This window comes from Panicum virgatum, chromosome 9K (genome assembly GCF_016808335.1).
Source record: "Panicum virgatum strain AP13 chromosome 9K, P.virgatum_v5, whole genome shotgun sequence".
Classification (NCBI taxonomy): domain Eukaryota; kingdom Viridiplantae; phylum Streptophyta; class Magnoliopsida; order Poales; family Poaceae; genus Panicum; species Panicum virgatum.
The window spans coordinates 48717946-48741572 of record NC_053144.1 but is presented as its reverse complement, the minus strand read 5'-3'; the positions used below and the strand labels follow the sequence as shown (position 1 = coordinate 48741572).

At 52.5% G+C, this 23627-nt stretch overlaps 1 protein-coding gene and 1 long non-coding RNA gene across 2 annotated transcripts; both read left to right on the top strand.

Moving 5' to 3' along the window:
• Positions 1-2620: 2620 nt before the first annotated feature.
• Positions 2621-22739, top strand: LOC120648062. Its single transcript, XM_039924834.1, has 7 exons — positions 2621-3066; positions 3160-3537; positions 7283-7344; positions 7465-7615; positions 7777-7806; positions 8695-9042; positions 22514-22739. Exons 1-7 carry the CDS (start codon positions 2734-2736, stop codon positions 22727-22729), a joined length of 1518 nt encoding a protein of 505 aa, XP_039780768.1. The 5' UTR covers positions 2621-2733; the 3' UTR covers positions 22730-22739.
• LOC120651889 lies at positions 6586-8256 on the top strand. The gene is made up of 4 exons (XR_005666356.1): positions 6586-7202; positions 7283-7699; positions 7777-7806; positions 7962-8256. It is a non-coding gene; the product is annotated as an uncharacterized LOC120651889 (long non-coding RNA).
• Positions 22740-23627: the final 888 nt, after the last annotated feature.

Below are 23627 nucleotides of genomic sequence, written 5' to 3'. Positions count from 1 at the left end.
GCGACTTTGTGAATGACGAAAGGGTAACAACACTAGGTTTTACTGACCGGTTAAATAACCTAGTCAATGGATTTCTTGTTAATATCTGCAAGCTGACGAGACACGCACCAGTTAAGATTCATTTTGAGCGGTAATTCAGGGATTTTACAAGGCAGTTATCTGGTTCATCATTTTTTCTGGGATTATATTCCGAAAAAGATGTTTATGATATCTGGATCGATTATTCCGAATTTATCATTAAAATAGTATCTTACAAGCCACAGTTTTGGATCCTTCATTCCAAATCTTGGGATTTCGATTCAAGGCTCAGGTGGCTGCGGGACGTGTGGCATAAATGGCATATTTTTCAAAGAGATTTGAATGACAAATGAAGGTTTGGAAGATTTTTGAAGACTAATTTGACCCTCAGCCTGATTCTGCGATTCAACCTAAGGCTCGGGGCTACTCCATATGGAGCGCGAGTTCGTCGCGTACCATATAAAAGAAGATTCGGAGCTTGAGCACCTCATAGCCTCGATGCAACCAAGGAAGCACTCAGAAGACTACTCGAAGCAGTCGATGGAGCATTGGAGGATTCCAGAAACACTCGAAGCACTCGGTAACGTCTTTAGAAGTACTCGACGCCTGCAGGACTCGACTACGAAGAGCTCGGGGGCTTGTCAGACCTGGGGCAGCGGGACTGTTCACAGGCGTGGAATATTCTAGAGTAAGGGATAGCACATGGAATGTACCTTACCTCTTTCGTAACTACCTGATCAGGCGTAGGACTAGTCGATGTACAAAGAAACTACCCGACCATGTTAGAGTAGGACTCTGCAAGTATTCGGCTAAGACTTTCCATGTAACCCTGTTCCCCTAGACTATATAAGGGTGGGCAGGGACCCCTCCAAAACATACGCAACCATACAATCTCCTCAAGGCAATACAAACCACCACATAGGACGTAGGGTATTACGCTCCGGTGGTCTGAACCTGTCTAAATCTTTGTGTTCCTGGCAGCATCGCGTTCTGATCTCAGCGAGTTTCTGCCTACAATCAATCTCCTCAAGGTATCCCTCGGAGAGCTTGGCGGCTAAACACTGACAGTAGGGAAATACAAACTCAAACTTGGTGAACCAACTCCCTCCTCAAGTTGAAGAACTATTGCTTATTTTACAATTCAAAGGCCATAGGGAAAGCTCATGTAGTCTCCAGAAATTATACATGAGAACTAATGGAGGACCAAGTAACAAAGAGTAGAACAAGGATAATATTGTAATAAATAGAAGGTGTTAATGTTTGTAAGTTGCCAACATTTACTTTATAAGTTAGATCTTTTTATGTAACTTGCAAATATTGTAAATCTTTTTTATACAATACAATACGAACTTCATAGGCTTTATATAAATTATAATATTTAATTCAATATAAATTGGTACTTAGGGTCCCTATATAATTTGATATACTATAACAATATTTAGATTATTCATCAATCTAAATTTTTTTTCTACTTGACATTCATCTTTTACGTAAGTTGACGCACAGTCTCTACATAAGTTGTTACATTATATTTTCATAAGTGGTCATCAATAGAATTCTAACACTTTCTCTATATAAAACAATATTAATAAGTTGATATAAAATATCTATTTAATTTAAGATGCTAATAGACGTAAACTATTGTACTGTACAAAATATTGCTATCGTCCATGTATAAATTTGTCATAGACAAAGTCGCTATTCATTTGTATATAAGTTGTCATTGTATGATCAACATAAGTAGATAGTTACATAAAACAGTTTCAAAACATATCAAATATGGATCTTATATTGTAGATATTGTCGTAAAGGACACAATGGTGAAAATAAATTTGAAAATGGATCCTTGATGAGAGAAATATACTAATTTTAAGGAAACATCATCTCTATATAAGTTGTTACAAAGTGAAAGTTATCACATATTCTATGCATAAATTGATATTAGAAGTTGATACAAAAACTCTATATAAATTATACAAGTTACGACATTGTACAATGTAAGTTGCTATGTGTGTGTATAGTTATATTACGCATGCAGAACAAGTTATTATTTGTAAAATATAACATAAATTGTTACATAGGTTGTCATATGTGGTGATTACATATTCAACATAAATTGATAGTTGTATAAAACAACTTCAAAATATATCAAATATGGGTATAGTTTTGTAGATCTCTTTGCAAGGAATATTATGGTGCAAACAGATTTAAAATATAATTCTTGATGAGAGAGTTATGTTCATTTGAAGATAATATGTCTATCTCTTAATGTTACATCAGCGGTGAATGTAAGCCCGAAAGCGATGTTTTATGGGTACGGGGCTGCGCCTGGTAGATTTTTGCTGGTTTTGGACAGGTGGCATCCTATGATTGCTTGTTGTGCCCGCATGTGGTTGGTCGGAAGGGGTCGCGCATTGAGTTTTGTCGCGACCCGTCGCGCCTTTATCCCGGTCCGTCGAAGAATCTCTACTGCTTTAGCAACTTGACCGGTCAAAGATGGCTGTGGATCGGATACAATAATTTGACCAGTAGCATTTCTAGGAATCAATTAAGATCCGTTAATCTGAATGTGCCATCACTCATCCATTAATTTAATTTGTAATGGAAGAATGACATCGCCGAAACGGTATCATAAATACGTCCACCCCCGAGGTTATCACTGATCTAGAACACATCACAAGAGAAAGCGAAAGAAACCATCAGGAAAAGCAGGGAATGGCCGGAGGACGAGAAGAACTGAAGCTGCTGGGGACATGGACGAGCCCATTTGTGATCAGAGTGAAGCTTGCGCTCAGCTTCAAGGACCTGAGCTATGAGAACGTGGAGGAGGAGGACCTCTACCACAACAAGAGCGAGCTGCTCCTCAAGTCCAACCCGGTGCACAAGAAGGTGCCCGTGCTCGTCCACAACGGTAAGCTCGTCTGCGAATCTCAGCTCATCGTGCAATACATCAACGAGGCCTTCAGCACAGATGGCCCCTCCCTCCTCCCTGCTGAGCCCTACCAACGCGCCGTCGCTCGCTTCTGGGCCGCCTACATCGACGACAAGGTATCAAGTTTACTATTACCTCTTGCTACCGAATAACTTCGTCATTGACGGAGTTTGCTCAAACATGTCGATGGATGCGAGCACGCTTTGCAGTTGTTTGCCTCGGCGTTTCAAGTCGGTAGAGCCAAGACGGAGGAGAAGGCCGAGGCACTGAAGCAGGCGTTCGCGGCGGTCGAGACCCTGGAGGCAGCCTTCAAGGAGTGCTCCAAGGGGAAGCCCTTCTTCGGTGGTGACAGCGTGGGGTATTTGGACATCGTGCTCGGGCCCATCGTACCGTTGGCTTATGTCGGCGAGGCACGGTTTGGCATCAAGCTCTTTGACGGCACCAGAAGCCCGCTCTTGGAGGCATGGGTGGAGCGCTTCGCCATGATGGATGCCGCCAAGGCAGTCCTTCCAGAGGTCGACAAGCTGATCGAGTACAGCAAGGCGAAGCAGGCACGAGCTGCAGCTGTGGCCGCAGCGGCAAGGAACTAAAATTGGCTCGATCATGTGAGTGCCATGGGGTAACATCTTTACAGAACACAGACACACACACACAGTCTTATACTTACTCCATTGGTTGTCGTACAGTTATTCTATTGTAAATTTGTAATAATGAACCGTAGTATTTAGCATTGGTTTCGACCGTGTCTATTTACCGGGAACATATCTAGTGCAAACTAAAATTTCGTGAAAACTCGTGTAAACCATGGCAAAAATATCGTCTAAATTCACCAAAAAAATCTGGCATGTAGATGATATGATGATATACAATGTTGTAAAATATCTTGTCTAAACTCGACTTCGTTTGTGAGATATAAAAATAACAAATTTCTAACAAATCATCTGGACAGCTTTCTGGCTTGAAATTTGTTATTTTTATATCTCATAAATAAAGTCGAGTTTTGACAAGATATTTTACAAGGTTGTGTACTATTATATTATCTACTTGTGTGATTTTTTTGGTGAATTTAGACGACCTTTTTGCCGTGGTTTGCACGGATTTTCACGAAAGCTGTGGTTTGCACTAGATACGTTCCCCTATTTACCGGAACCAACTTGCACGCTAGTGAGTGATGCCATATCTGAATCAGCTTTGCTAGAGTTGAATGACTGGTATCCTCTCCGTGACATGACAGGAACCAATTTGTATTGCTTTCTGAAGTTAAGTGTTCAATCTGTTTTCCTGTTTGGTTTATAGCCGCTCACAAAGTTTCTGAAGTATTCCGAGTTAGATAAGGTTGAGCAAGTTTGGTGCCCAGCTTTGTGCATCTTTCACACATACAAGTCTTATGGTGGGACCAGGATTCCGGAATGCGATGTGCAAGATCTAGTTTTGATGAAAAATTGTGGAGTTGACTTTTTGATGTTCTAATCTTGGATAGCCCTGTTTAGTTCACGAAATTTTTGAGTTTTGACACTGTAGCACTTTCGTTGTTATTTGACAATTAGTGTCCAATCTTACTATTACTAATTGGAGGCTTCTTTTGAAGTCTCTAGGTGATGCCACCTAGGATCCTAGGTGGGCAGTCTAAAAAAATAGAGAAATCCTACAAATTCTCACAAAAATCAGAAACATCTGGCCATCAATTCGGCAACTCTAATCATAATAGCCGTTGGATCTGTTATCTTTTTTAATAAATTACCCACCTTTGCCATTATGAAAATAACTAAAGTAACCCCCTACATAATAACTAAAGTAACCCCCTACATATGTATCTAAATTACCCACCTCTACCATTATAAAGATAATATAAAATAACCCCCTAATTTTCATGTAAATTACCCACTTATACCATTATAAAATAATATATAATAACCCCCTAAATTTTTGTATATATTATCCAATGATATCATTATAAAAAAATAAAATAAACCCCAAATCTGAATCAAAATTATATTATTATAATAAAATCTTAAAGTGCATCAATATAGAAATTCTAAATTACTATTTTTATCATTATTAGTATATTATTTATGTTATTATTTATATAAAAATACTAACCATAATGTGTGTCATTATATATTCATATATAAGAGAAGAGATAAAAATACCAATTTTTATGTTGTTCACATAGCTCAAACAAAGTGTTCAATTAAATACATATCAAACATATATGTAGGTATGTGCAAAGTGAGAAAAAAATTGTTAGTAACTAAACCTATCACATTTATTACAATTATATAATGATAAATATGTATCTTTATAATTGGATTAAAATATTTAATTGGTTAAAGAGAGCGTGAGATAGATAATTATTAGATATCTCCGCACGGGTTGATAGACTAGTTATGGACTAATTAGGCTTAAAAAATTCATCTCATGCTAATCAGTTAGACTGTGTCATTAGTTATTTTTTTAACTACATTTAATGCTCTATGTATATATTTGAACATTCGATGTGACAGATACAGTAGTAAAATTTTTGGAAACTAAACAGGGGCTAAGTCAAGCAAACTTTTGCCACCACAATATGGTGCTATGACAGCAGCAATGACGACAGTCACGTGACTCCGAGGCCCCGTGTTGTCCAAGGCAGGCAGGGGACATCGACTGACAGGTCCAGCTCTCAATGCTGACCAGATTGCGAAACAACGGGTCCAGGAGTTGGATTTTTTGCGACTTTCCCTCGTAGCTAGCGAGTTGGGTCATCGCGCACGCACGGCGCTCAGTTGGTAGGATACTAGGATCCGGACCCTGAACAATATTCCACCACACCAGGTGATCCTCAGGATCTGCACACGAGTCTGTTACTCTGTTCTACGAATTGTCTCCACAAAACTGTAGAGTATTCAGAGTTCATCAGCGAAGGCATCACCTTGACACGCCTTTAGAGCAGGTACAATAAGCCATGTCAGCTTGGCTTGTAGCCAAGACACCTCAGCCAAATCATACGTGGATGAAAGAGAAAAGAAGAGAGAGAATGAGCTTGGCGTCAGATCTTGCGCCGAGCTCCAGCGCGAGAAACAATGCTGCAGAGCCGATTAAGCGCCGAACTCGTCGATTACGGAGGGGGTTCGTGGGCCCCTTTCCTTCTTTCTCGATCCCGTGCGCCTCACCTGTGTTTTCTCCCTCCCACTGCGATTTTCCCCGAGCACGCTCTCTCCCGCGGCGATTTCCCTTTCGCGCCAAATCCTCTCCACCGGGCGCCAAATCCTCTCCACCGGACGATTTAAGTTCTCCCCGAAATTTTGTTCTATGATTTTCCATCTATCGTAACCCTAGCCTTGGAATCGGATGTCTCGCCGGTCGAAGAGAGAGATGGCGCCGCCGCCTCAGGCCTTTCCAAGTTCCTCTCCGTCCATCCCCATGCCGCCCGCAGCACCACCAAGGTCCTCCGGGCCTGGGTGTTTCCCTGCGCCACCAGCTTCCATGAACACCCCGATGGGGTCTGCAGCTCCCGGCCCTTGGTGGTGCGGGCCGCCGGTGCCCCAGCAAGCTATGCCGTGGTGGCCTGCGCCTAGCTGTGGTAAGCAGGACTGTTAGGTAAGGAACACTAACCAAGATGCTTTTGCCGATAGCAACAACTCCTTTGCCTTCTTCTCTGCTAACCAGTTCTACCATGTGGGTGCCATGTTCTTTACGGAAAGGGAGCAGCCATCTTCCCAACCAGTCCAGAAAGATGACATCAACTCTGATCCAAAGGAATGACAAGTACCTCCTGCGCACGTCTTTGCATCTTTATTTTTCTATCAGATGGATTAGTGAAAAGTTGAGAGATCCTCTCGTTACTAGTTGATAGATTCTAGTCTTTAGATTATAGATCTTGTTAGTATCTAGAAATATTTATCCTAAATTCCTGAACACATATGAAAGAAATCATGTTTTTCACTGAATGAGTATTCCAGTTTTAGTTGACTTCATCACTTTTTAAGTTGTTATAGTCATATAGATTTATTTATCTAGCTGCAGGGGTGTGGATAATCGCCCACCTGGTGGTTTCCTAAGCTATTTCAATCACCCATGGAGTCAACCACTTCCCCAGCCGATCCCACCACATTTAACTGATGGAAATAGAGGGAAAGGGAGCCCAGCAGTGTCAGTTTCTGCGTCTCAACCCGAGCCCTTGATCAATTTAGACAATGATAAGGATGACAAAAATGGTGCTAGGATTGACATACGGCTAAAATGGATGAAGCCGGAGGAAGTGCGCTTGGTGAGTTGCATTATGTATTTGTTTTGTATATTCATGTATGTCTTGCATGGCTAACAACACTAAACTTGCTTGCACTGTAGGTGGGTGCATGGTTGAACAATTCAAACGATCCAATCAATGGCAACGGCAAGAAGACTGATCGGTACTGGGGAGATGTTGCTAATGAGTATAATAGTACCACCCCTAAAAGTAGAAGAAGAACAGCAAAGCAATTGAAGGATCACTTCCAAAAAATTAAGAAAAAAGTCACTTGGTTCTGCAGCTCATGGAAAGAGGCTATATCAATTTGGCCTAGTGGTCATTCTGATGACCAGATAATGGAGAAGGCTGAAGCTATCTATGAGGAATACAAAGATGGTCCATTTACGTTCAAGCATTGTTGGAAAATTCTACGTGATGAACCAAAGTGGCAAGTGCAACTAGAGGAAGGGGCGCAGTCAAGCACTTGGCATTTATGAGATGTGTGAGGGAGAGTATATTTGGCAAAACTGAATTAGGTATTAATTCTGTAAACTGATATTTTGTAACATAACTTTATTGTACTTTGCTGACATCATGTTTTTCTCTTTTACAGATGCAAATGGCAGCTCTTAAAAAGAATCGGGTATGAATTCTGTGGACTTATATTTTGGACATAATTTGTGTAATACATTATTGTTATTTTCCCATATACATTAGTACTTATATTGCAGCACCTATAAGTAGCGTGCAGTCAGTATGTAATTAGTGCTCCTAGTAATCGTGGAGTTATGCCTACAGGTTCCTGATGGGGGTTCTTCCTGAAGACCTGAATATCATCAACGACTGCTGGTCATCAAGAGATATGGCTAAATAAATTGATAAACGATGGATGCTAGATTTATTACCAAGTCATTAGTGTAATAGCTGCTCATGGTAGTAGCCTTCTTTTGTTGATCAAGTTTCAGTTGCACTGCAGACCATGTTTTATACATTAAGCTTTTTAGTTTGTGTGGGTCGTCCTTGGTCTATCTGATGATATGAACTTGGTTGTAAGAGCCATTATATTTTACCAAGGAACAATATCGTTGCTTATTGTTTCAGTCGACAACCTATTTCATTTACTTGTGAACATGTCCATGGACCTGTGAATGTCGCCAGCAACACAGGTGACTACATAGATGTGTTTAGTGTTGACCACCAGGTCCAGATGCACTGCAGTGATTTAAATACACGAGTATTAATTGCACAACCAAACTAACAGCCAAGCTGTTGTATGGCTTGTCTCTTGTGTTGTCTCAAGATGACATGGACTTGGCTTATAGCCAAGCTTATTGGCCTTGCTCTTACGTGCCTCATTTTGCCATCGACCATACCAACCCGATCCTTCTGCTTCCGGCCCCAGATAAAGAGACCATCGAAGCACCAGAGAGCTCTCCAGCATCCATCAGATTTCAGAATCACGATCGTTAGCAGAGCAGAGACACGCATCCGTGCGCGCTGCACATCCGTTCTTCAGTTTCCGTGGTGGTAGGACAGTAGGACACTACTGCGGGAGATGACGGGAGACGGCGAGCTCAAGCTGCTGGGCATGTGGGCGAGCCCGTTCGTCACCATAGCGAAGCTCGCGCTGCACATCAAGGGCCTGAGCTACGAGTACGTCGAGGAGGATCTCAGCAACAAGAGCGAGCTCCTCCTCAGCTCCAACCCCGTGCACAAGGTGGTGCCCGTGCTCATCCACAACAGCAAGCCCGTCTGCAAGTCGTCGGTGATCCTGCAGTACATCGACGAGGCCTTCGCCGGCGCCGGCCCGTCCCTCCTCCCCGCCGACCCCTACGACCGCGCCGTCGCTCGCTTCTGGGCCGCCTACCTTGAAGACAAGGTAACAGCATGCCTCGTCTTGGTCTTGCTTATTCATGGTGAATTACTGAATTCACACTGTCGGTACCCTATAGCAGAAATACCCACGCCTACTGCAGCAAGATAGGGCCTGTGTAGTTATTCGTGACTACTCCCAAAGGACGGAGCAACCAGGCCCCACGGGTCAGGCTCTTACCTCACCAGGCAAACAGCCCCGGACCCGTTCCCCGCGTGGGATAGGTCCAGAGACGCCACGTGTCCCAGAGGAAGAGAAGCTCCGAGCTGGCGGTCGGGGCCTCGGACCCCCCATAAGGGGTCCGGGACCTCCTGCTCCCGTCCGGACCTCCCGTGCTGTAGAATCAACATACCGCCGGGGGGTCCGGAGCCGCCCCGCGTCCAAGAGGCACGGGCGCGGGTTCAAGCGCGAGCCTTCCGCTGGAAGACTCGCCCTCTCATTGCATTCAATGCTGGTGGTTGAGGCGTGCCCGGCCACCACGGCACGCGGGGCATCCTTTTGTCAGGCCCCACTGTGTATCGCATATTACCGAGATACACAGTGCAGCCGCACCCGCGAAGAGCCCGTCTGCCGCATTAATGGGATACGACGGCATGGCACTTTTCCATCATGCCGCCTACGCCGCAAGCTACACAACCCGTTCAGATACGTGGCAGGCGACGCCGCTAGCTAAATCTGGCACCGTTCCGACAAGACAGCACCTGGACATGCTGAACGGGGGACTCCAGGAGCAGGCAAGGGAATCCAGGAGAGAGATCTCATTTGCCTACGACGCCATAATGTATGAACAGTACGTTATTTTATAATACATCGTTGGGCCCACCTGTTGGGGACCCAGCAGACATGTACGCGCCTCCGTTGAGATATAAAAGGGAGGCGCTCGCTGTACTCTGAGGGGACAAGCTCTCTCGAACTCTCTCGAGGCAAGGCAATACAACACACAGTGGACATAGGCTATTACGCTCCGGCGGCCCGAACAACTCTAAATCTTGCTGTGTTCTTGAGCGAGATCAAGCTAAGACTAGCTAACCCCCGAGTGCACACCCTCTGGGCTTAGGCGGGTGCCTTCCGCCACCCGGCTGTGGTTTGCAGCACCACGACATTTGGCACGCCAGGTAGGGGCCTTTAGCTGGTCGTAGTTCATCTCTTCCTCGTCTCCATGGTTCGTGTGGACGACGTGGAGATGACGGAGGGTGTGGCGTCCTCCACACCACACGCCTCTCGCGTTCCTGCTCCAGGGGCAACTGTGCCTGTGGAGCAGCCACCATCGGCGGCGGCGCGCGCTGCTCACCGGCAAGAGTCAGGGCGCCCATCAAGGGCCCCCTCACAAGCTGCGAGCGGCGGAGCGCTGGCAGCGGCTAGGGAGTTGCTTCGTAACCCCCCGGCTGCGGCAGCCTCGCCAGACGCCCTGAGGTAGTGGCAGGACGACGTTGACCGTCTCCTCCACCTGGCTCAGGCCTCCCCCAGTTCTGCAAGGACTGGACAACGACCCCCGCCCGGCAATGCGGTGGTACCTTACCGCCAGCGTCAGGGCGGTGCGTCGGCGTCCGTGCGCTCCCCCACAATGAGGGGTGCACGAACAGAAGACCTGCGGGCGGAGCTCAACCGCCGGCGCGCGGGAGAGGATGCCCGCATCTCCGTCGAGAGGGCGCGAGAGCGCCGTCTCAACATTGAGGGTCGCAACCTCAACGCCGACTTGGACGTGGTGGCGCCCAAGCCCCCGGTGAACGCCCAGATACAGTCAGGTGCACCAGTGGCTGGGGTGGGCTACGCTGCGCTGGCGGAGCACCTCCGCGCCGTGGCATGGCCGTCCAAGTTCCGCCCGCACCTGCCGGAGAAGTACGACGGTACCACTAACCCGTCGGAATTCCTGCAGGTGTACGTTACCGCCATCACAGTGGCTGGTGGTAACGGCGCCGTCATGGCGTGTTACTTTCATGTAGCCTTGTCTGGGCCAGCCCGGACTTGGCTCATGAACCTCACACCTGGGACGATCCAGTCCTGGGAGGAGCTCTGTGCGAGGTTCACAGCGAACTTCGCCAGCGCATACCAGCAGCATGGTGTGGAGGCACACCTTCACGCCGTGAGGCAAAAACCCGGAGAAACGCTCCGGGCCTTCATCTCGCGCTTCACCAAGGTACGGGATACCATTCCTCGTATCTCTGATGCATCTATTATCACTGCTTTTCGCCAGGGGGTACGTGACAAGAAGATGCTCGAGAAGCTGGCGATGCACGCGGTGGAAAGCGTTACTACACTTTTCTCCCTGGCGGACAAGTGTGCCAGGGCCGCCGAGGGCCGTGCTTGGCACTCAGCCCCCCAAGACGGAGACGCCAAGGCTGGTGGCTCCGGTGCTACCGCTCAGGGCGGTGGCAAGAAGAAGAACAAGAACCGGAGTCGCGGGGAGCCGCATTCTGGCGGACCAGTCGTTGCAGCAGCAGCGCCAGCAGCGGCGCCGGCTGCAGCAGCAGCGGCTGGGGGCCAGAATGCACATGGCAAACGCCCTCGCCCGCAAGGTGGAAACGGAGGATCATGCCCAGTGCATCCCACCGCTAGCCACAGCGCTGCTGACTGCCGCGAGATACAGAAGCTCGCGAAGCGGGTCAGTGGGCAGCGTGAGCAGTCCTCCAAGGACGGTTCACCCCCTCCTCGCCAGCGGGCTGGCAAGGAGAAAGCCTCCGACAGCGGAACCGCTGCTGGGGAGAAGGAGCTGGGGTACCAGTCCCCCGCTCGGGAGCTGAAGGGCGTCTACCACGACGACGACTCCGATTCCGACAACGGCGACCGCCGCAAGAAGCTGTACGTAATGTACGGCGGAAGCTGGGAGATTGTCTCCCGGCGGGACGTGAAGACCCTTCGCCGAGAGGTCCTTTCGGTGAAGCCGGGGGTCCCGAAGGCGACGCCACACTAGAGGTGGACGAACACCACCATCTCTTTCGGGCCATCCGACTGTCCGGAGAATATGGCCGGAGCTGGTGTACTACCTCTAGTCACCGCTCCTGTCATATCCAACGTGAGGCTCTATCACGTGCTGATCGACAGTGGGGCTGGCCTCAACGTCATCAGCTATGCAGCGTTCAAGCAGCTGCAGATCCCGGAGTCCAAGCTGACTCCCTCTCGCCCATTCTCCGGAGTGGGCCCACATGCGGTGTTCCCTCTGGGGAGCATCACATTGCCGGTCACGTTCGGGACCGAGGAGAACTTCCGCACAGAGAGCGTTCTGTTCGATGTTGCGGAGGTGAACCTCCCATTCAACGCCATCATTGGCCGACCAGCACTCTACCGCTTCATGGCCATTGCTCATTATGGGTATTTGGTCTTGAAGATGCCTTCCCCTGCCGGTGTCCTCACCGTGCAGGGCGACCGCACTGCTGCCGTCGCTGCAGTTGAGAGACTGCATGCTCTGGTGGCAGAGGCAGCACGTTCCGAGGAGGATCCATCCACCTCGCAACCCAGGGCGCCTGCAAAGGCTCCCAAGGTTCAACCGTCTGATTCGGATCACGTTCCCGTGAAGACGGTGCAGATCGGGGCGGACTCCTCCAGGACCACCCGCATCGCGGGGAACCTGGAGGAGAAATAGGAAGACGCGCTCATCGCTTTCCTCCGGGCAAATGTCGACGTGTTCGCCTGGGAACCGTCATAGATGCCCGGGATCCCCAGGGAAGTGATCGAGCACAATCCGAGGATCTACCCCGATGCCACACCGGTGCGCCAGAAGCCTCGGAAGCAGTCCGTGGAGTGGCAGAACTTCATCCGCGAAGAAGTCCGCAAGCTCCTACACACTGGCTTCATCGAGGAGGTCCACCACCCCGAGTGGTTGGCCAATCCGGTCGTTGTCCCAAAGGCCAACGGGAAGCTTCGGATGTGCATCGACTACACCAGCCTCAACAAGGCATGCCCTAGAGACCCCTATCCTCTTCCACGTATCGATCAGATCGTGGACTCCACCTCCGGGTGTGACCTTTTGTCTTTCCTAGATGCATACTCTGGTTTCCAGCAGATCCAGATGTCTAGAGAGGATAGGAAGCATACTGCTTTTGTAATAGTAGATGGGCTCTATGGCTATATTGTCATGCCATATGGTCTACGGAATGTCTTACCCACGTTTGTACGAGCTATGAACAAAACTTTCTGTAATCTAATTAGAGATATTGTTGAGGAGTATGTCGATGACATTGTGGTCAAGACTAAGGTAGGGGCAACACTAGTTGAGGACATGTCCCTCGTCTTCGACCGGCTACGCGCCACGCGCACGAAGCTGAATCCCGAGAAGTGTATCTTCGGCGTCTCGGCGGGGAAGCTGCTGGGTTTCCTGTTCTCACATCGGGGCATCGAGGCAAACCCAGCCAAGATCAAGATGATCGAAGCAATGAGGCCTCCTGGCCGCATCAAGGATGTCCATAAGCTTACTGGATCTCTCGCTGCTCTTAGCCGCTTCATATCGAGGCTGGCTGAGAGAGCCCTCCCCTTCTTCAAACTATTGAGGAGGTCTGGTCCATTTTGTTGGACCGAAGAAGCTGAACAAGCCATCCAGGAACTGAAGCGGCATCTCACCTCACTGCCAGTATTGGTGGCTCCAGAGCCGGGTGAGACGTTGTACCTGTATCTTGCTGCATCTGCGGAGGCGGTCAACATGGTGCTGGTTGCCGAAAGGACGGAGCAAGCTCGCCAGGAGGACACAAGGGTCTCCCTGGCCAAGGATGGTGAGCCGGACCCCGGACACAGGGGCCCGTCAGCCTCCCCTCTGCCTAAAGCTCCGGAACCTGGCCAAGGGGGTCCGGAGGAGCCTCATCCTAGTAGGAACCCAGGGCCGCTGGGGGCCCAAGGACCAGACGTGGTGGATAAGGGCGAGCCGGACCCAGTAACCAGGGTCCGGACCGTCCAAAAGCCAGTTTACTACGTCAGCAAAGTCCTCCACGAGGCGAAGGCCAGGTATCTTGAGACGCATAAGCTTATCTATGCGATACTTACTGCGTCCAGGAAACTGCGCCACTACTTTCAGGCATACCGAGTTGTCGTAGTGACCTCTTACCCGCTAAGAGCGATCCTGCACAACTCCAACGCCACGGGCAATATCGCCAAGTGGGCGGCAGAGCTAGCTGAGTTCCAACTGGACTTTCAGCCTCGCCATGCAGTCAAGAGCCAGATCCTGGCTGATTTCATAGCGGAGTGGACTCCTTCCCCAAACAATTCTGGGGGTCCGGACTTCAACGCCGGACCCCTAGAGCCGAAAATTAGGACACCAGTCTTCACCGAGCCCCACTGGACACTCTACTTCGACGGGTTCGCCCGCGAGAAGTGGGCCGGAGCTGGTGTGGTCCTCATCGACCTAAACGGAGATCAGCTGAAGTACATGGTGCACCTTGAGTTCAAGGCCATCAACAACATGGCGGAGTACGAAGCTCTGATCTTTGGCCTGATGCAAGCCCTGTCTCTGGGGGTCCGGCAGCTTCTGGTGAAGGGGGACTCACAACTAATCATCAAGCAGGTCCGAGGGGATTGCAGTTGCAACAATCCCCAGCTTGCAACATACCTCATCCACGTGAGGAAGCTCGAGAAGGACTTCGACGTCTTGGAACTGCAACATGTTCCCCGCGAACTCAACTCAGCAGCGGATGATCTTTCCGTGAGAGCATCTACCTGGGCATCCGTTCCCGAGGGTGTCTTCGAAAGACGGCTGCAGAGACCTACCGTCCAGCCTGCTGAACTGGGTGAAGGGGATCAAGCTAGCACCTCGAAGCTAGCGATCCCGGCGACATTCCACCTATGGTGCCCAACCTGGGCTGTGTGCTCTGTCGAGGATCCTAGAGACCTCATGGAGCCACCCCACCTGCTCAGAGAAGCCCCGATGCATGGATCTCCGAGATCCGGGGCTACCTGAAAGATAACATCCTCCCTGATGACGATGTGTCCGCTGAGCGCATAGTCCGATTGGCTAAACGCTACGCGGTGGTAGAAGGGGATCTCTACCGCCGTGGCGCCAATGGTGTCCTCATGCGGTGCATTTCCCAGGAAGAGGGCCGTGAGTTGCTCGCGGAGATCCATGGAGGCGAGTGTGGGAGTCATTCCTCATCTCGCACGCTTGTTGGCAAGGCCTTTCGGCATGGTTTCTACTGGCCAACAGCACTCCAGGATGCAGCTGAGCTGGTAAAATCCTGCAAAGCATGCCAGTTCCATGCAAAGAAAATTCACACACCGGCTCAAGCTCTGCAAATGATTCCGCCCTCATGGCCATTTGCCGTGTGGGGTGTGGATATCCTGGGGCCTTTCCCCGGGCCGTCGGTGGGTACCGGTTCCTCTACGTCGCCATCGACAAGTTCACGAAGTGGCCGGAGGTTACCCCTGTGGTGAACATCACTAAGAAGTCAGCAGTCGCATTCCTCAAGTCCATTGTGTGCAGATTTGGCGTCCCAAACCGCATCATCGCGGACAACGGGACCCAATTCAAAAGCAGACTCTTTCAAGAGTACTGCGAGGACATCGGTATCCAGCTATGCTTTGCGTCCGTAGCACATCCCCGCAGCAATGGACAGGTTGAGAGAGCGAATGCAGAGATCCTCAGGGGACTCAAGACCCGCACCTACAACTGTTTGAAGAAGCATGGTGCCAAATGGGTCGATGAGCTTTCGTGCGTGCTATGGGGCAACCGGACGACACCCAGCCTAGCCACCGGGGAGACTCCATTCTTTCTGGTCTACGGGGCTGAAGCATGCCTTCCCCCAGAAATTCACCTGGGCTCACCACGGGTCCAGGCTTTTGACGAATCCATGCAGGAGCAGCTGCGGCGTGACGACGTGGACTTCGTTGATGAACGAAGATGGCGAGCAGCAATCCGAAATGCACGCTACAACCAGGCGCTCTGGCGCTATCATCAACGGTTCGTGCACAGTAGGAAGCTCCGAGCTGGCGACCTCGTCCTCAGACGGATCCTGAGCCGAGCAGGGCTCCACAAACTTTCCCCCAGCTGGGAGGGGCCCTTCAGGGTTACAGAGGTATGCCGGCCCGGATGCGTTCGCCTCGCCACAGAAGATGGAGTGCCACTGCCCAACCCATGGAACATAGAACATCTGCGTAAGTTTTACACCTAGGCAGAGCAGGGAAATAAACTTTTCCTTTGTAATAAGATAGAGTTAGCGTGCGGCCCAGAGCGGTTGGGGGCCACCCTCGTAAACCTGACCTCTGGCATCCATCGCAACGTCGGCTAACGCGCGGCTCAGAGCGGTAGAGGTCTGACCTCGTAAACCCGGCCTATGGCATCCATCGCGCAGGCCATGTACATCAAGATTGCAAAGGAAAGATTTACTCCCAGTTCTGTCTTTGTGTCAAAATATAATTTCGCACTCTGATTCTCGAGAGTTTATTTTTCTAACCCTCACGAGGACCTCTACTCTTGTTGCTAGAACTAAGATCTGTATTGAGTTGCTGGACTGCCGTACAGATCCGGACCCTCTTGCTGCCGGGAGAGAGGTCCAGACCCCTAAGGACCAGCTCTGGAGAGGGGGTACTTGTTTCCTGGGGTGGTCCGGAGCCCTGTGTAGCCGCTTAGCCGGTTCCGTACCCAAAGCCTACACACTCCACCACCCTGTAACGAGTGCCCTAGTACCCGGGGCTGGGTAATTAGGGGCCTGGACCTCGTTCCAGCCCAAGAGTTGGCTTCCTAAGTCCTACACGGCATGTCTAGCTCTATATCTCAAAGGATCGAGTACGACAAAGTGACCTCACCCACTGCTGCGAAGGGTCTGGGACGTCGAAGCTAGGTCCGGAAAGATCGTGCTGTTTCCTGGAGTGGTCCGGAGCCCTGTATAGCGCCTTAGCCTGGTCCCGCACCCTAAGCCTACGCACTCCACCACTCTGTAACAAGCACTAAGCTACCTGGACCTGTGCATCTAGAGCCCCGGACCTGGTACTAGCCTGGGACCGGTCCAGGATGAGTCCCGCGGGCCTGCTACTAAGCTGTATCTTTGAAGTGGTACACAGGTTAAACCCTGACTGGTGGTAGCCAGCCTCAAACCATTGAGCCTACCTACCAGGGGGTCCCGGCATCCGCTTCAAAGGTTTCATGCAGATCAAGGTCCAGTCTCAATGGTAGACAGACTCAAAACAACTGAGTCTATCTCCCAAAGGGCCCGGAGCATCCGCTTTGTCCCAAACATCATGGATGGACTCTGCATGCGTCAAACAGCTAAGTCGCAGTATCATTACTACCATGCGAACGAGTTGATTCTTCTCTCTGTAGTTTTTTCTGCTACGCAGGGAAGGGCATAAGACGCTCGCCCAGCCTGCAAACTATGCGGCACCTATACCCAAGGAGGTCCGGAGTATCTTCTATAGCTCAGGTGGCAGACAGGTCCAATCAACTGAATCTATCCGCCAGGGGGCCAGGGCGCCGGGGTGCTGTATACCGCAAACCAACAATTAACAAAAAGCTAAGTTGAAGTTTCTCCTATTCCAAAATTTCAACCAGTACAATGTTTGTTACATAACGCAAAAGATACAAAGATACAATGCCCAGCTCAAGGGTCTGCAGGCTCCCGCTTGAAGTAGGCGGCAACGAAGTCAACGACCTCCTGCATGCTGTCCTGAGCGGCGGCCTCCGTCTCCACTACAGGACCATCGACCACGGGCGTCAGCGAGATGGCCGGGTCGTGGCTCCGGAGGCAGGTCAGGATGTGCTCCGCCACCATCCGGATCAGCTCGCGACCCTCGGCTTTGAGCTGGCCAGCAAGGACCGGCTCCAGATGCCGGAGCCTATCCGAAGCAGAATTCAGCACTGGGAGGGCGTCAGCTATCGAAGCTGGCGGCTCTGCCACCTGGATTGGGCTCATTCCAAGTGGAACCAGTGCTAGGCTCGCTTCGGCCGCCCAGTCAGCGATCCGCTGGGCCCCCACGCGCTGGTCCTCCTGGTGCTTCCGGACCGCCTCCTGGACCGCCTCTTGCATCCGGGAGTCCAGAGCCGCCTTGGCCACCTCCACCTCGCGGGACTTCTCCTCGAGCTCGGCCTTCCTCTTCTCCGAATACTCCTTCAGCTTCTTGAGGGAGTCCCGCTGGCGCCCAAGTTCCTTCTCCATGTTGGAGGCGTGGGACTCCCGCTTATCAAGGGACTTCCGGTCCTCTTCCAGATCCGCCTCGGCAACAGTCAGCTTGCTGGCTCTCTCCTGCAGTTGCTCGTGCCATCCCTGCAGAGTCGCAGAGAGGACGTTGAGCTCCTGCCTCCGGACCACGAGACCCTGGCTGCGAGTATCCAGCTCGGACTGCTGGGCCGCGAGGCGAGTCTCGAGGTCGGACCGCTGAGCCGCGAAGCTAACAACCTCCAGGGCGAAGGTCTCCTCCCGCTGGGCCAGGGCCTTCTCTCGGCTCGATACTGCAAGCTCCCGGTTGAGCACATTCAGAAGGTTGGCTCGATAGGCCTCTTGGTCGGCTTTGAGCTTTGATCGGGCTTCCGCAGCACGGGAGGCTTCCGCCTTCGTGTGCGCCTCCAGGCGGGTGTGCCAGTCGGAGAGGCGTTGGCGTTCGCTCTCTAGGGTAGACCACTCCCGCCGGAAGGCCGCCTCGGCGGAGGAGGTTGCCTCCACTATCGACCGCCGGACCTAGTTCAGCACTTGGGGAAGGGGAGTCGCTTCCTCCTCCGGGGGTTGGAGCTGCAGGAGCTGCCTACCAAAGACCACCTCCAACTCCTCCTCTGCAACAGGACCGGAGCTAGAGGTGGGAGCTTCCGGTACAGACATCGGGGCCTCAGTAGACGTTGTGCCCGCAGCGGCTGCGCCCAGCACCGGCGCCTCCGCCGCCGCCGTATCAGGTGCACCCGCGCCCAGCACCGGCGCCTCCGCCGCCGCTGCGTCGGCCGCGGCTGTGCCCAGCACCAGCGCCATCACCGCCGCTGCGTCGGGCGCGGCTGCGCCCAGCACCTGCGCCTCCGCCGCCGCTGCGTCGGCCGCGGCTGCGCCCAGCCCCGGCGCCTCCGCCGCCGCTGCGTTGGCCGTGGCTGCGCCCAGCACCGGCGCCTCCGCCTCCGCCGCCGCTGCGTCGGCCGCGGCTGCGCCCAGCAACGGCACCTCCGCCGCCGCTGTGTCGGGCGCGGCTGCGCCCAGCCCCGGCGTCTCCGCCGCCGCTGCGTCAGACACAGCGGCGCCGAGCACCGGCGCCTCCGCTGCCCCTGCGTCCGCTGCACCCGTCACCACCGTGTCGGGCACCACCGGGCTAGCAGATGTCGTTGCACCTAAGGTTCCCGCTCCCGCTGTCGTCACAGAGCCCCCGGTCGCCTGGGCACCAGCTGACGAGCTGTCGGTGGTAGAAGAACTGCTGGGGCGAGGAGCCCTGGCAACAAAGTGGAGAAGCCTTCAGCAAAAAGCAGAGCACTTGACACAGGGGAAGAGAGCAGAATAACACTAACCCATAAGTGCCGGGTACCCAGCATCCTCGGAGGCCCGACCTCCGCTCCTGCTGCTGCTCCCGTGGCTGCGGCGCGGGGGCAACTCGGGGCTGCTCCTGTTGCTGCTGTTGCTGCCGGCGGGAGGTATCTCTCGGCGGCGATGGTGGCAGTGCAGTCGCCCCGGAGGACCCGCGAGGGCCGGTGGCCCGGGAGCTACCCTGGCCCGCGCCCTCAGCGGTCCTCTGACACTTCGCGGCGGACTCCGTGACCGGGGTCCTGTCGCCCCTGAGTAGCCTGCGCCGGCCTGCTTGCCCCGACGACGCACCGGAGCTGCTCATTACCTGGCTGGAGCCGGCTGTGGCGGCGCTGTTGGCCACGACCTGCTTCCCCTTCGTAGTGGGGCCGGACCCCGCGGTGCTCAGCGTAGCTTGATCCCCGGACGCACCAGGGATCCGGAGCCCACGATTCGGATCGCCTCTGGTCTGGCGTGGAGCTAGCCCCCCGTCGTCAAGAGTTGGCAGGGTAGCCAGCACCGCCACCCTCGCGGGATCCTCGCAGAGGGGGACAATACCCTGGGGAAGGATCAGGTTCTCCGGGATGAAGGCGTCTCCCGTCACTGAACGCACCAAAACCTCCAAGGCTTCCTGGGTCAGGTCGCTCCCCTCCCCGCGGTGGGTCCTGCTGCAGTCGTTGAGGCCGGTGAAGCTCCAGGCAGGGCGCGGCCGCTGCTTCAGGGGGGCGATCCGGCGCTTCAGGAAATCTCCGAGCACGTGCCACGAGGTGAGGCCGCTTTCCACCAGCGACCTGATCTTGTCCAGCGCAGAGTCGAATTCCGGCTGCAGGGACGGCTTGGCCCTCCAGGATGCACGGTCGGTGGCAGGTCCCTTGGTCGGCAGGGTAAGGCGCTCGTTGGCTTCGGTGGTGGCGATCACCCAATCCCTGCGCCACTCCTCCCACTTCCCGCCAGTAAGGCCGGGAATGTAAGGCATCGGCAGGTCACTCCTCATCTGGAAGTAGTACCCCCCACTTCGTCCTTGCTCCTTCCGGACTTCACCAGGACAAAGAAGTAGCGGAAGAGGATAACGCAGGGCCGCACTCCCATGAACATCTCGCACAAATGCACGAAGATGGACGTCAGGAGGAGGGAGTGGGGCGTCAGGTGCTGAAGTTGGAGGCCGAAGTCTTCCAGCAGCAGCAGCAGGAACGAAGAGATCGGCAGCCCCACGCCGGTGGAGATGTGCGAGGTGAATAGCACAAACTCCCTGACGCGGAGGTTGTCAAGGGGAACCGAGCCTGCTCGGACCCCCCAGCCGGTCTCCTGTGCACTCCACCCAAGCAGGCGGCGCACCGTGTTCAACTCCTCCTCGGACTGGAAACGGCGGGGATGAGCAAGGGATGCCATCTCTCTATGGAGGTGAGGAGCAGCCTGTGTGGGGGAGCAAGGGGCAAGGAAAGCTCGAAGGCAAAGGGGCGCAAAGGTTGGAAGAAAGAAAGCGAATGCGGGAAAGTAACCGCGGTATACGGTTCACCCCATTATAAAGTCAGACTCAACCGGCGCGCCCCGGAACCGTCGCTGGAACCCAAACGACGACCGCACCTGGTGTTAACCTCCCAGACCATGACAAGGGGGCCCAGGCCCACCTGTCAGGGTGAGCGGGTAACCAACAAAGGTGTGAACAGACGGGATCTAAACCGTCGCCCGCGCGCGAAGCGAGGCGGAAGCTGAGCTGATGTGCGCGTATTAAGCGCTGGCGTAGCCAAGCTTTTCGGGAACTGCGCCGGTAGTAAATATCCCGTTTACTCCGGCTGCAACAATGCTGAGCATCGCGCGCGTGACGAGGTGAACCACTGTACGTGGGGACCATGAGTAAGTAAGCCGTTGCGATGCGATGAGCCAGCAAACAACTCGATAGATGGTCAAAGCCGGTCAAGACCCCTGCAGTAAGAAAGCTTCAAGCTATGCAGAGCCAAATAGCAGTAGTGGCCCCACCTGCGGGTTCGTGACTCCCCCGAGGTGGGCCCGGGGGCCACTGTCGGTACCCTGTAGCAGGGATACCCACTCTTACTGCAGCAAGGTAGGGCCTGTGTAGTTATTCGTGACTACTCCCAAAGGACGGAGCAGCCAGGCCCCACGGGTCAGGCTCATACCTCACTAGGCAAACGGCCCCGGACCCGTTCCCCGCGTGGGATAGGTCCGGAGACGCCACGTGTCCCAGAGGAGGGGAAGCTCCGAGCTGGCGGTCGGGGCCTAGGACCCCCCATAAGGGGTCCGGGACCTCCTGCTCCCATCCGGACCTCCCGTGCTGTAGAACCAACATACCGCCGGGGGGTCCAGAGCCGCCCCGTGTCCAAGAGGCACGGGCGCGGGTTCAAGCGCGAGCCTTCCGCTGGAAGACTCGCCCTCTCATCGCATTCAATGCTGGTGATTGAGGCGTGCCCGGCCACCACGGCACGCGGGGCATCCTTTTGTCAGGCCCCACTGTGTATCGCATATTACCGAGATACACAGTGCAGCTGCACCCGCGCAGAGCCCGTCCGCCGCATTAATGGGATACGACGGCATGGCATTTTTCCATCATGCCGCCTACGCCGCAAGCTACACAGCCGGTTCAGCTACGTGGCAAGCGACGCCGCTAGCTACATCTGGCACCGTTCTGACAAGACAGCACCTGGACATGCTGAACGGGGGACTCCAGGAGCAGGCAAGGGAATCCAGGAGAGAGATCTCCTTTGTCTGCGACGCCATAATGTATGAACAGTATGTTATTTTATAATACATCGTTGGGCCCACCTGTCGGGGACTCAGCAGTCATGTACGCGCCTCCCTTGAGATATAAAAGGGTGGCGCTCGCTGTACTCTGAGGGGACAAGCTCTCTCGAACTCTCTCGAGGCAAGGCAATACAACACACAGTGGACGTAGGGTATTACGCTCCGGTGGCCCGAACCACTCTAAATCTTGCTGTGTTCATCGTGTTCTTGAGCGAGATCAAGCTAAGACTAGCTAACCCCCGAGTACACACCCTCTGGGCTTAGGGGGGTGCCTTCCGCCACCCGGCTGTGGTTTGCAGCACCACGACACACACTGTGGAATCTCACTTGCACGGCAGCTGGTGACGCCATGGAGGCAGCTGTTCATGGCCAAGACCAACGAGGAGAGGGCCGAGGTGATGAGGCAGACGATCGCGGCGGCGGACGCGCTCGAGGGAGGCCTGAAGGAGTGCTCGGGGCACTACTACAGAATAGGCCTTCGTTCCAGGCCATTTGTCCTGGCAGCCTTTGGGCCCGGGACAATAGGTGGCTTTTGTCCCGGGTCCAACAGCTAGCCGGGTCAGCGGGGGGGGCCAAGGCCTTTTGTCCCGGTTGGAGACACCAACCGGGACAAATTGGGGGCCTTTTGTCCCAGTTGGTGGTTCCAACCGGGACAAAAGGCCCGCGTACCCTTTTGTTCCGGTTGGAACTACCAACCGGGACAAAAGGCCCCCATTTTGTCCCGGTTGGTGTCTCCAACCGGGAAAAAAGGCCTTGGCCCCCTTATCCCCTTCCCTCTCCCCCCGCCCGAGCCATTCAGCTCACTTGTTTCATGCTGTTCTCGGCTCGGGAGAGGGAGGAGTTCTTGCTCATTTCTTCACCACATTTGTGAAGATCTTTGATTCCCCGTCCATCCATCGGCGCTAAAGGTTTGGGGCTTGTTTTTCTCTTCTTCCTTGGCTTGTATAGCTCATTTCATGCTTTAGAAATAGAGAAAATGTGTAGCTAGCACATTTCTTGGACATTTAGCTAGATTGCATATGTAGGTGTGATTTTCTTTTAGATTTAGATGAGTATGTGGATAGTAGAAATTTTTAGAATGAGTGTAGACACTTCATGTGATGTACTTGTATACATGACCACATTGTGGATAGTTGATTTTTGTATTCATGAATGAATTAATGAAATGAGTATATTAGAATTTTTTGTAATATGACTGAATTATTCATGAATGTATTTATTCAGTACTCTAGTGTACTCCTGGAACTAAAGGGTGTCAAAGTAATTAGAAGTTATAGAGAATTCTTTCAATTAATTAGAGATTTCTTTAGGATTAATGATACATTTTGTCTTTTTTATATGATTTCATTGTTATTTGCAAGAGTTATTAATCTGATCATTGTAATTGTAATAGTAAATAATTTTTGCATTGTAATGGTAAGAATTTATAATTATGTGGAAAATAAAGGTATT

Coding starts and splice junctions, on each gene's coding strand:
- LOC120648062 (XM_039924834.1), top strand. CDS start 2,734: ATGGCCGGAGGACGAGAAGAACTGAAGCTGCTGGGGACATGGACGAGC. Junction 7,345..7,464: donor AACGGCAAGAAGACTGATCG/GTACTGGGGAGA, acceptor TTGGTTCTGCAG/CTCATGGAAAGAGGCTATAT. Junction 7,616..7,776: donor GTGATGAACCAAAGTGGCAA/GTGCAACTAGAG, acceptor TCTCTTTTACAG/ATGCAAATGGCAGCTCTTAA.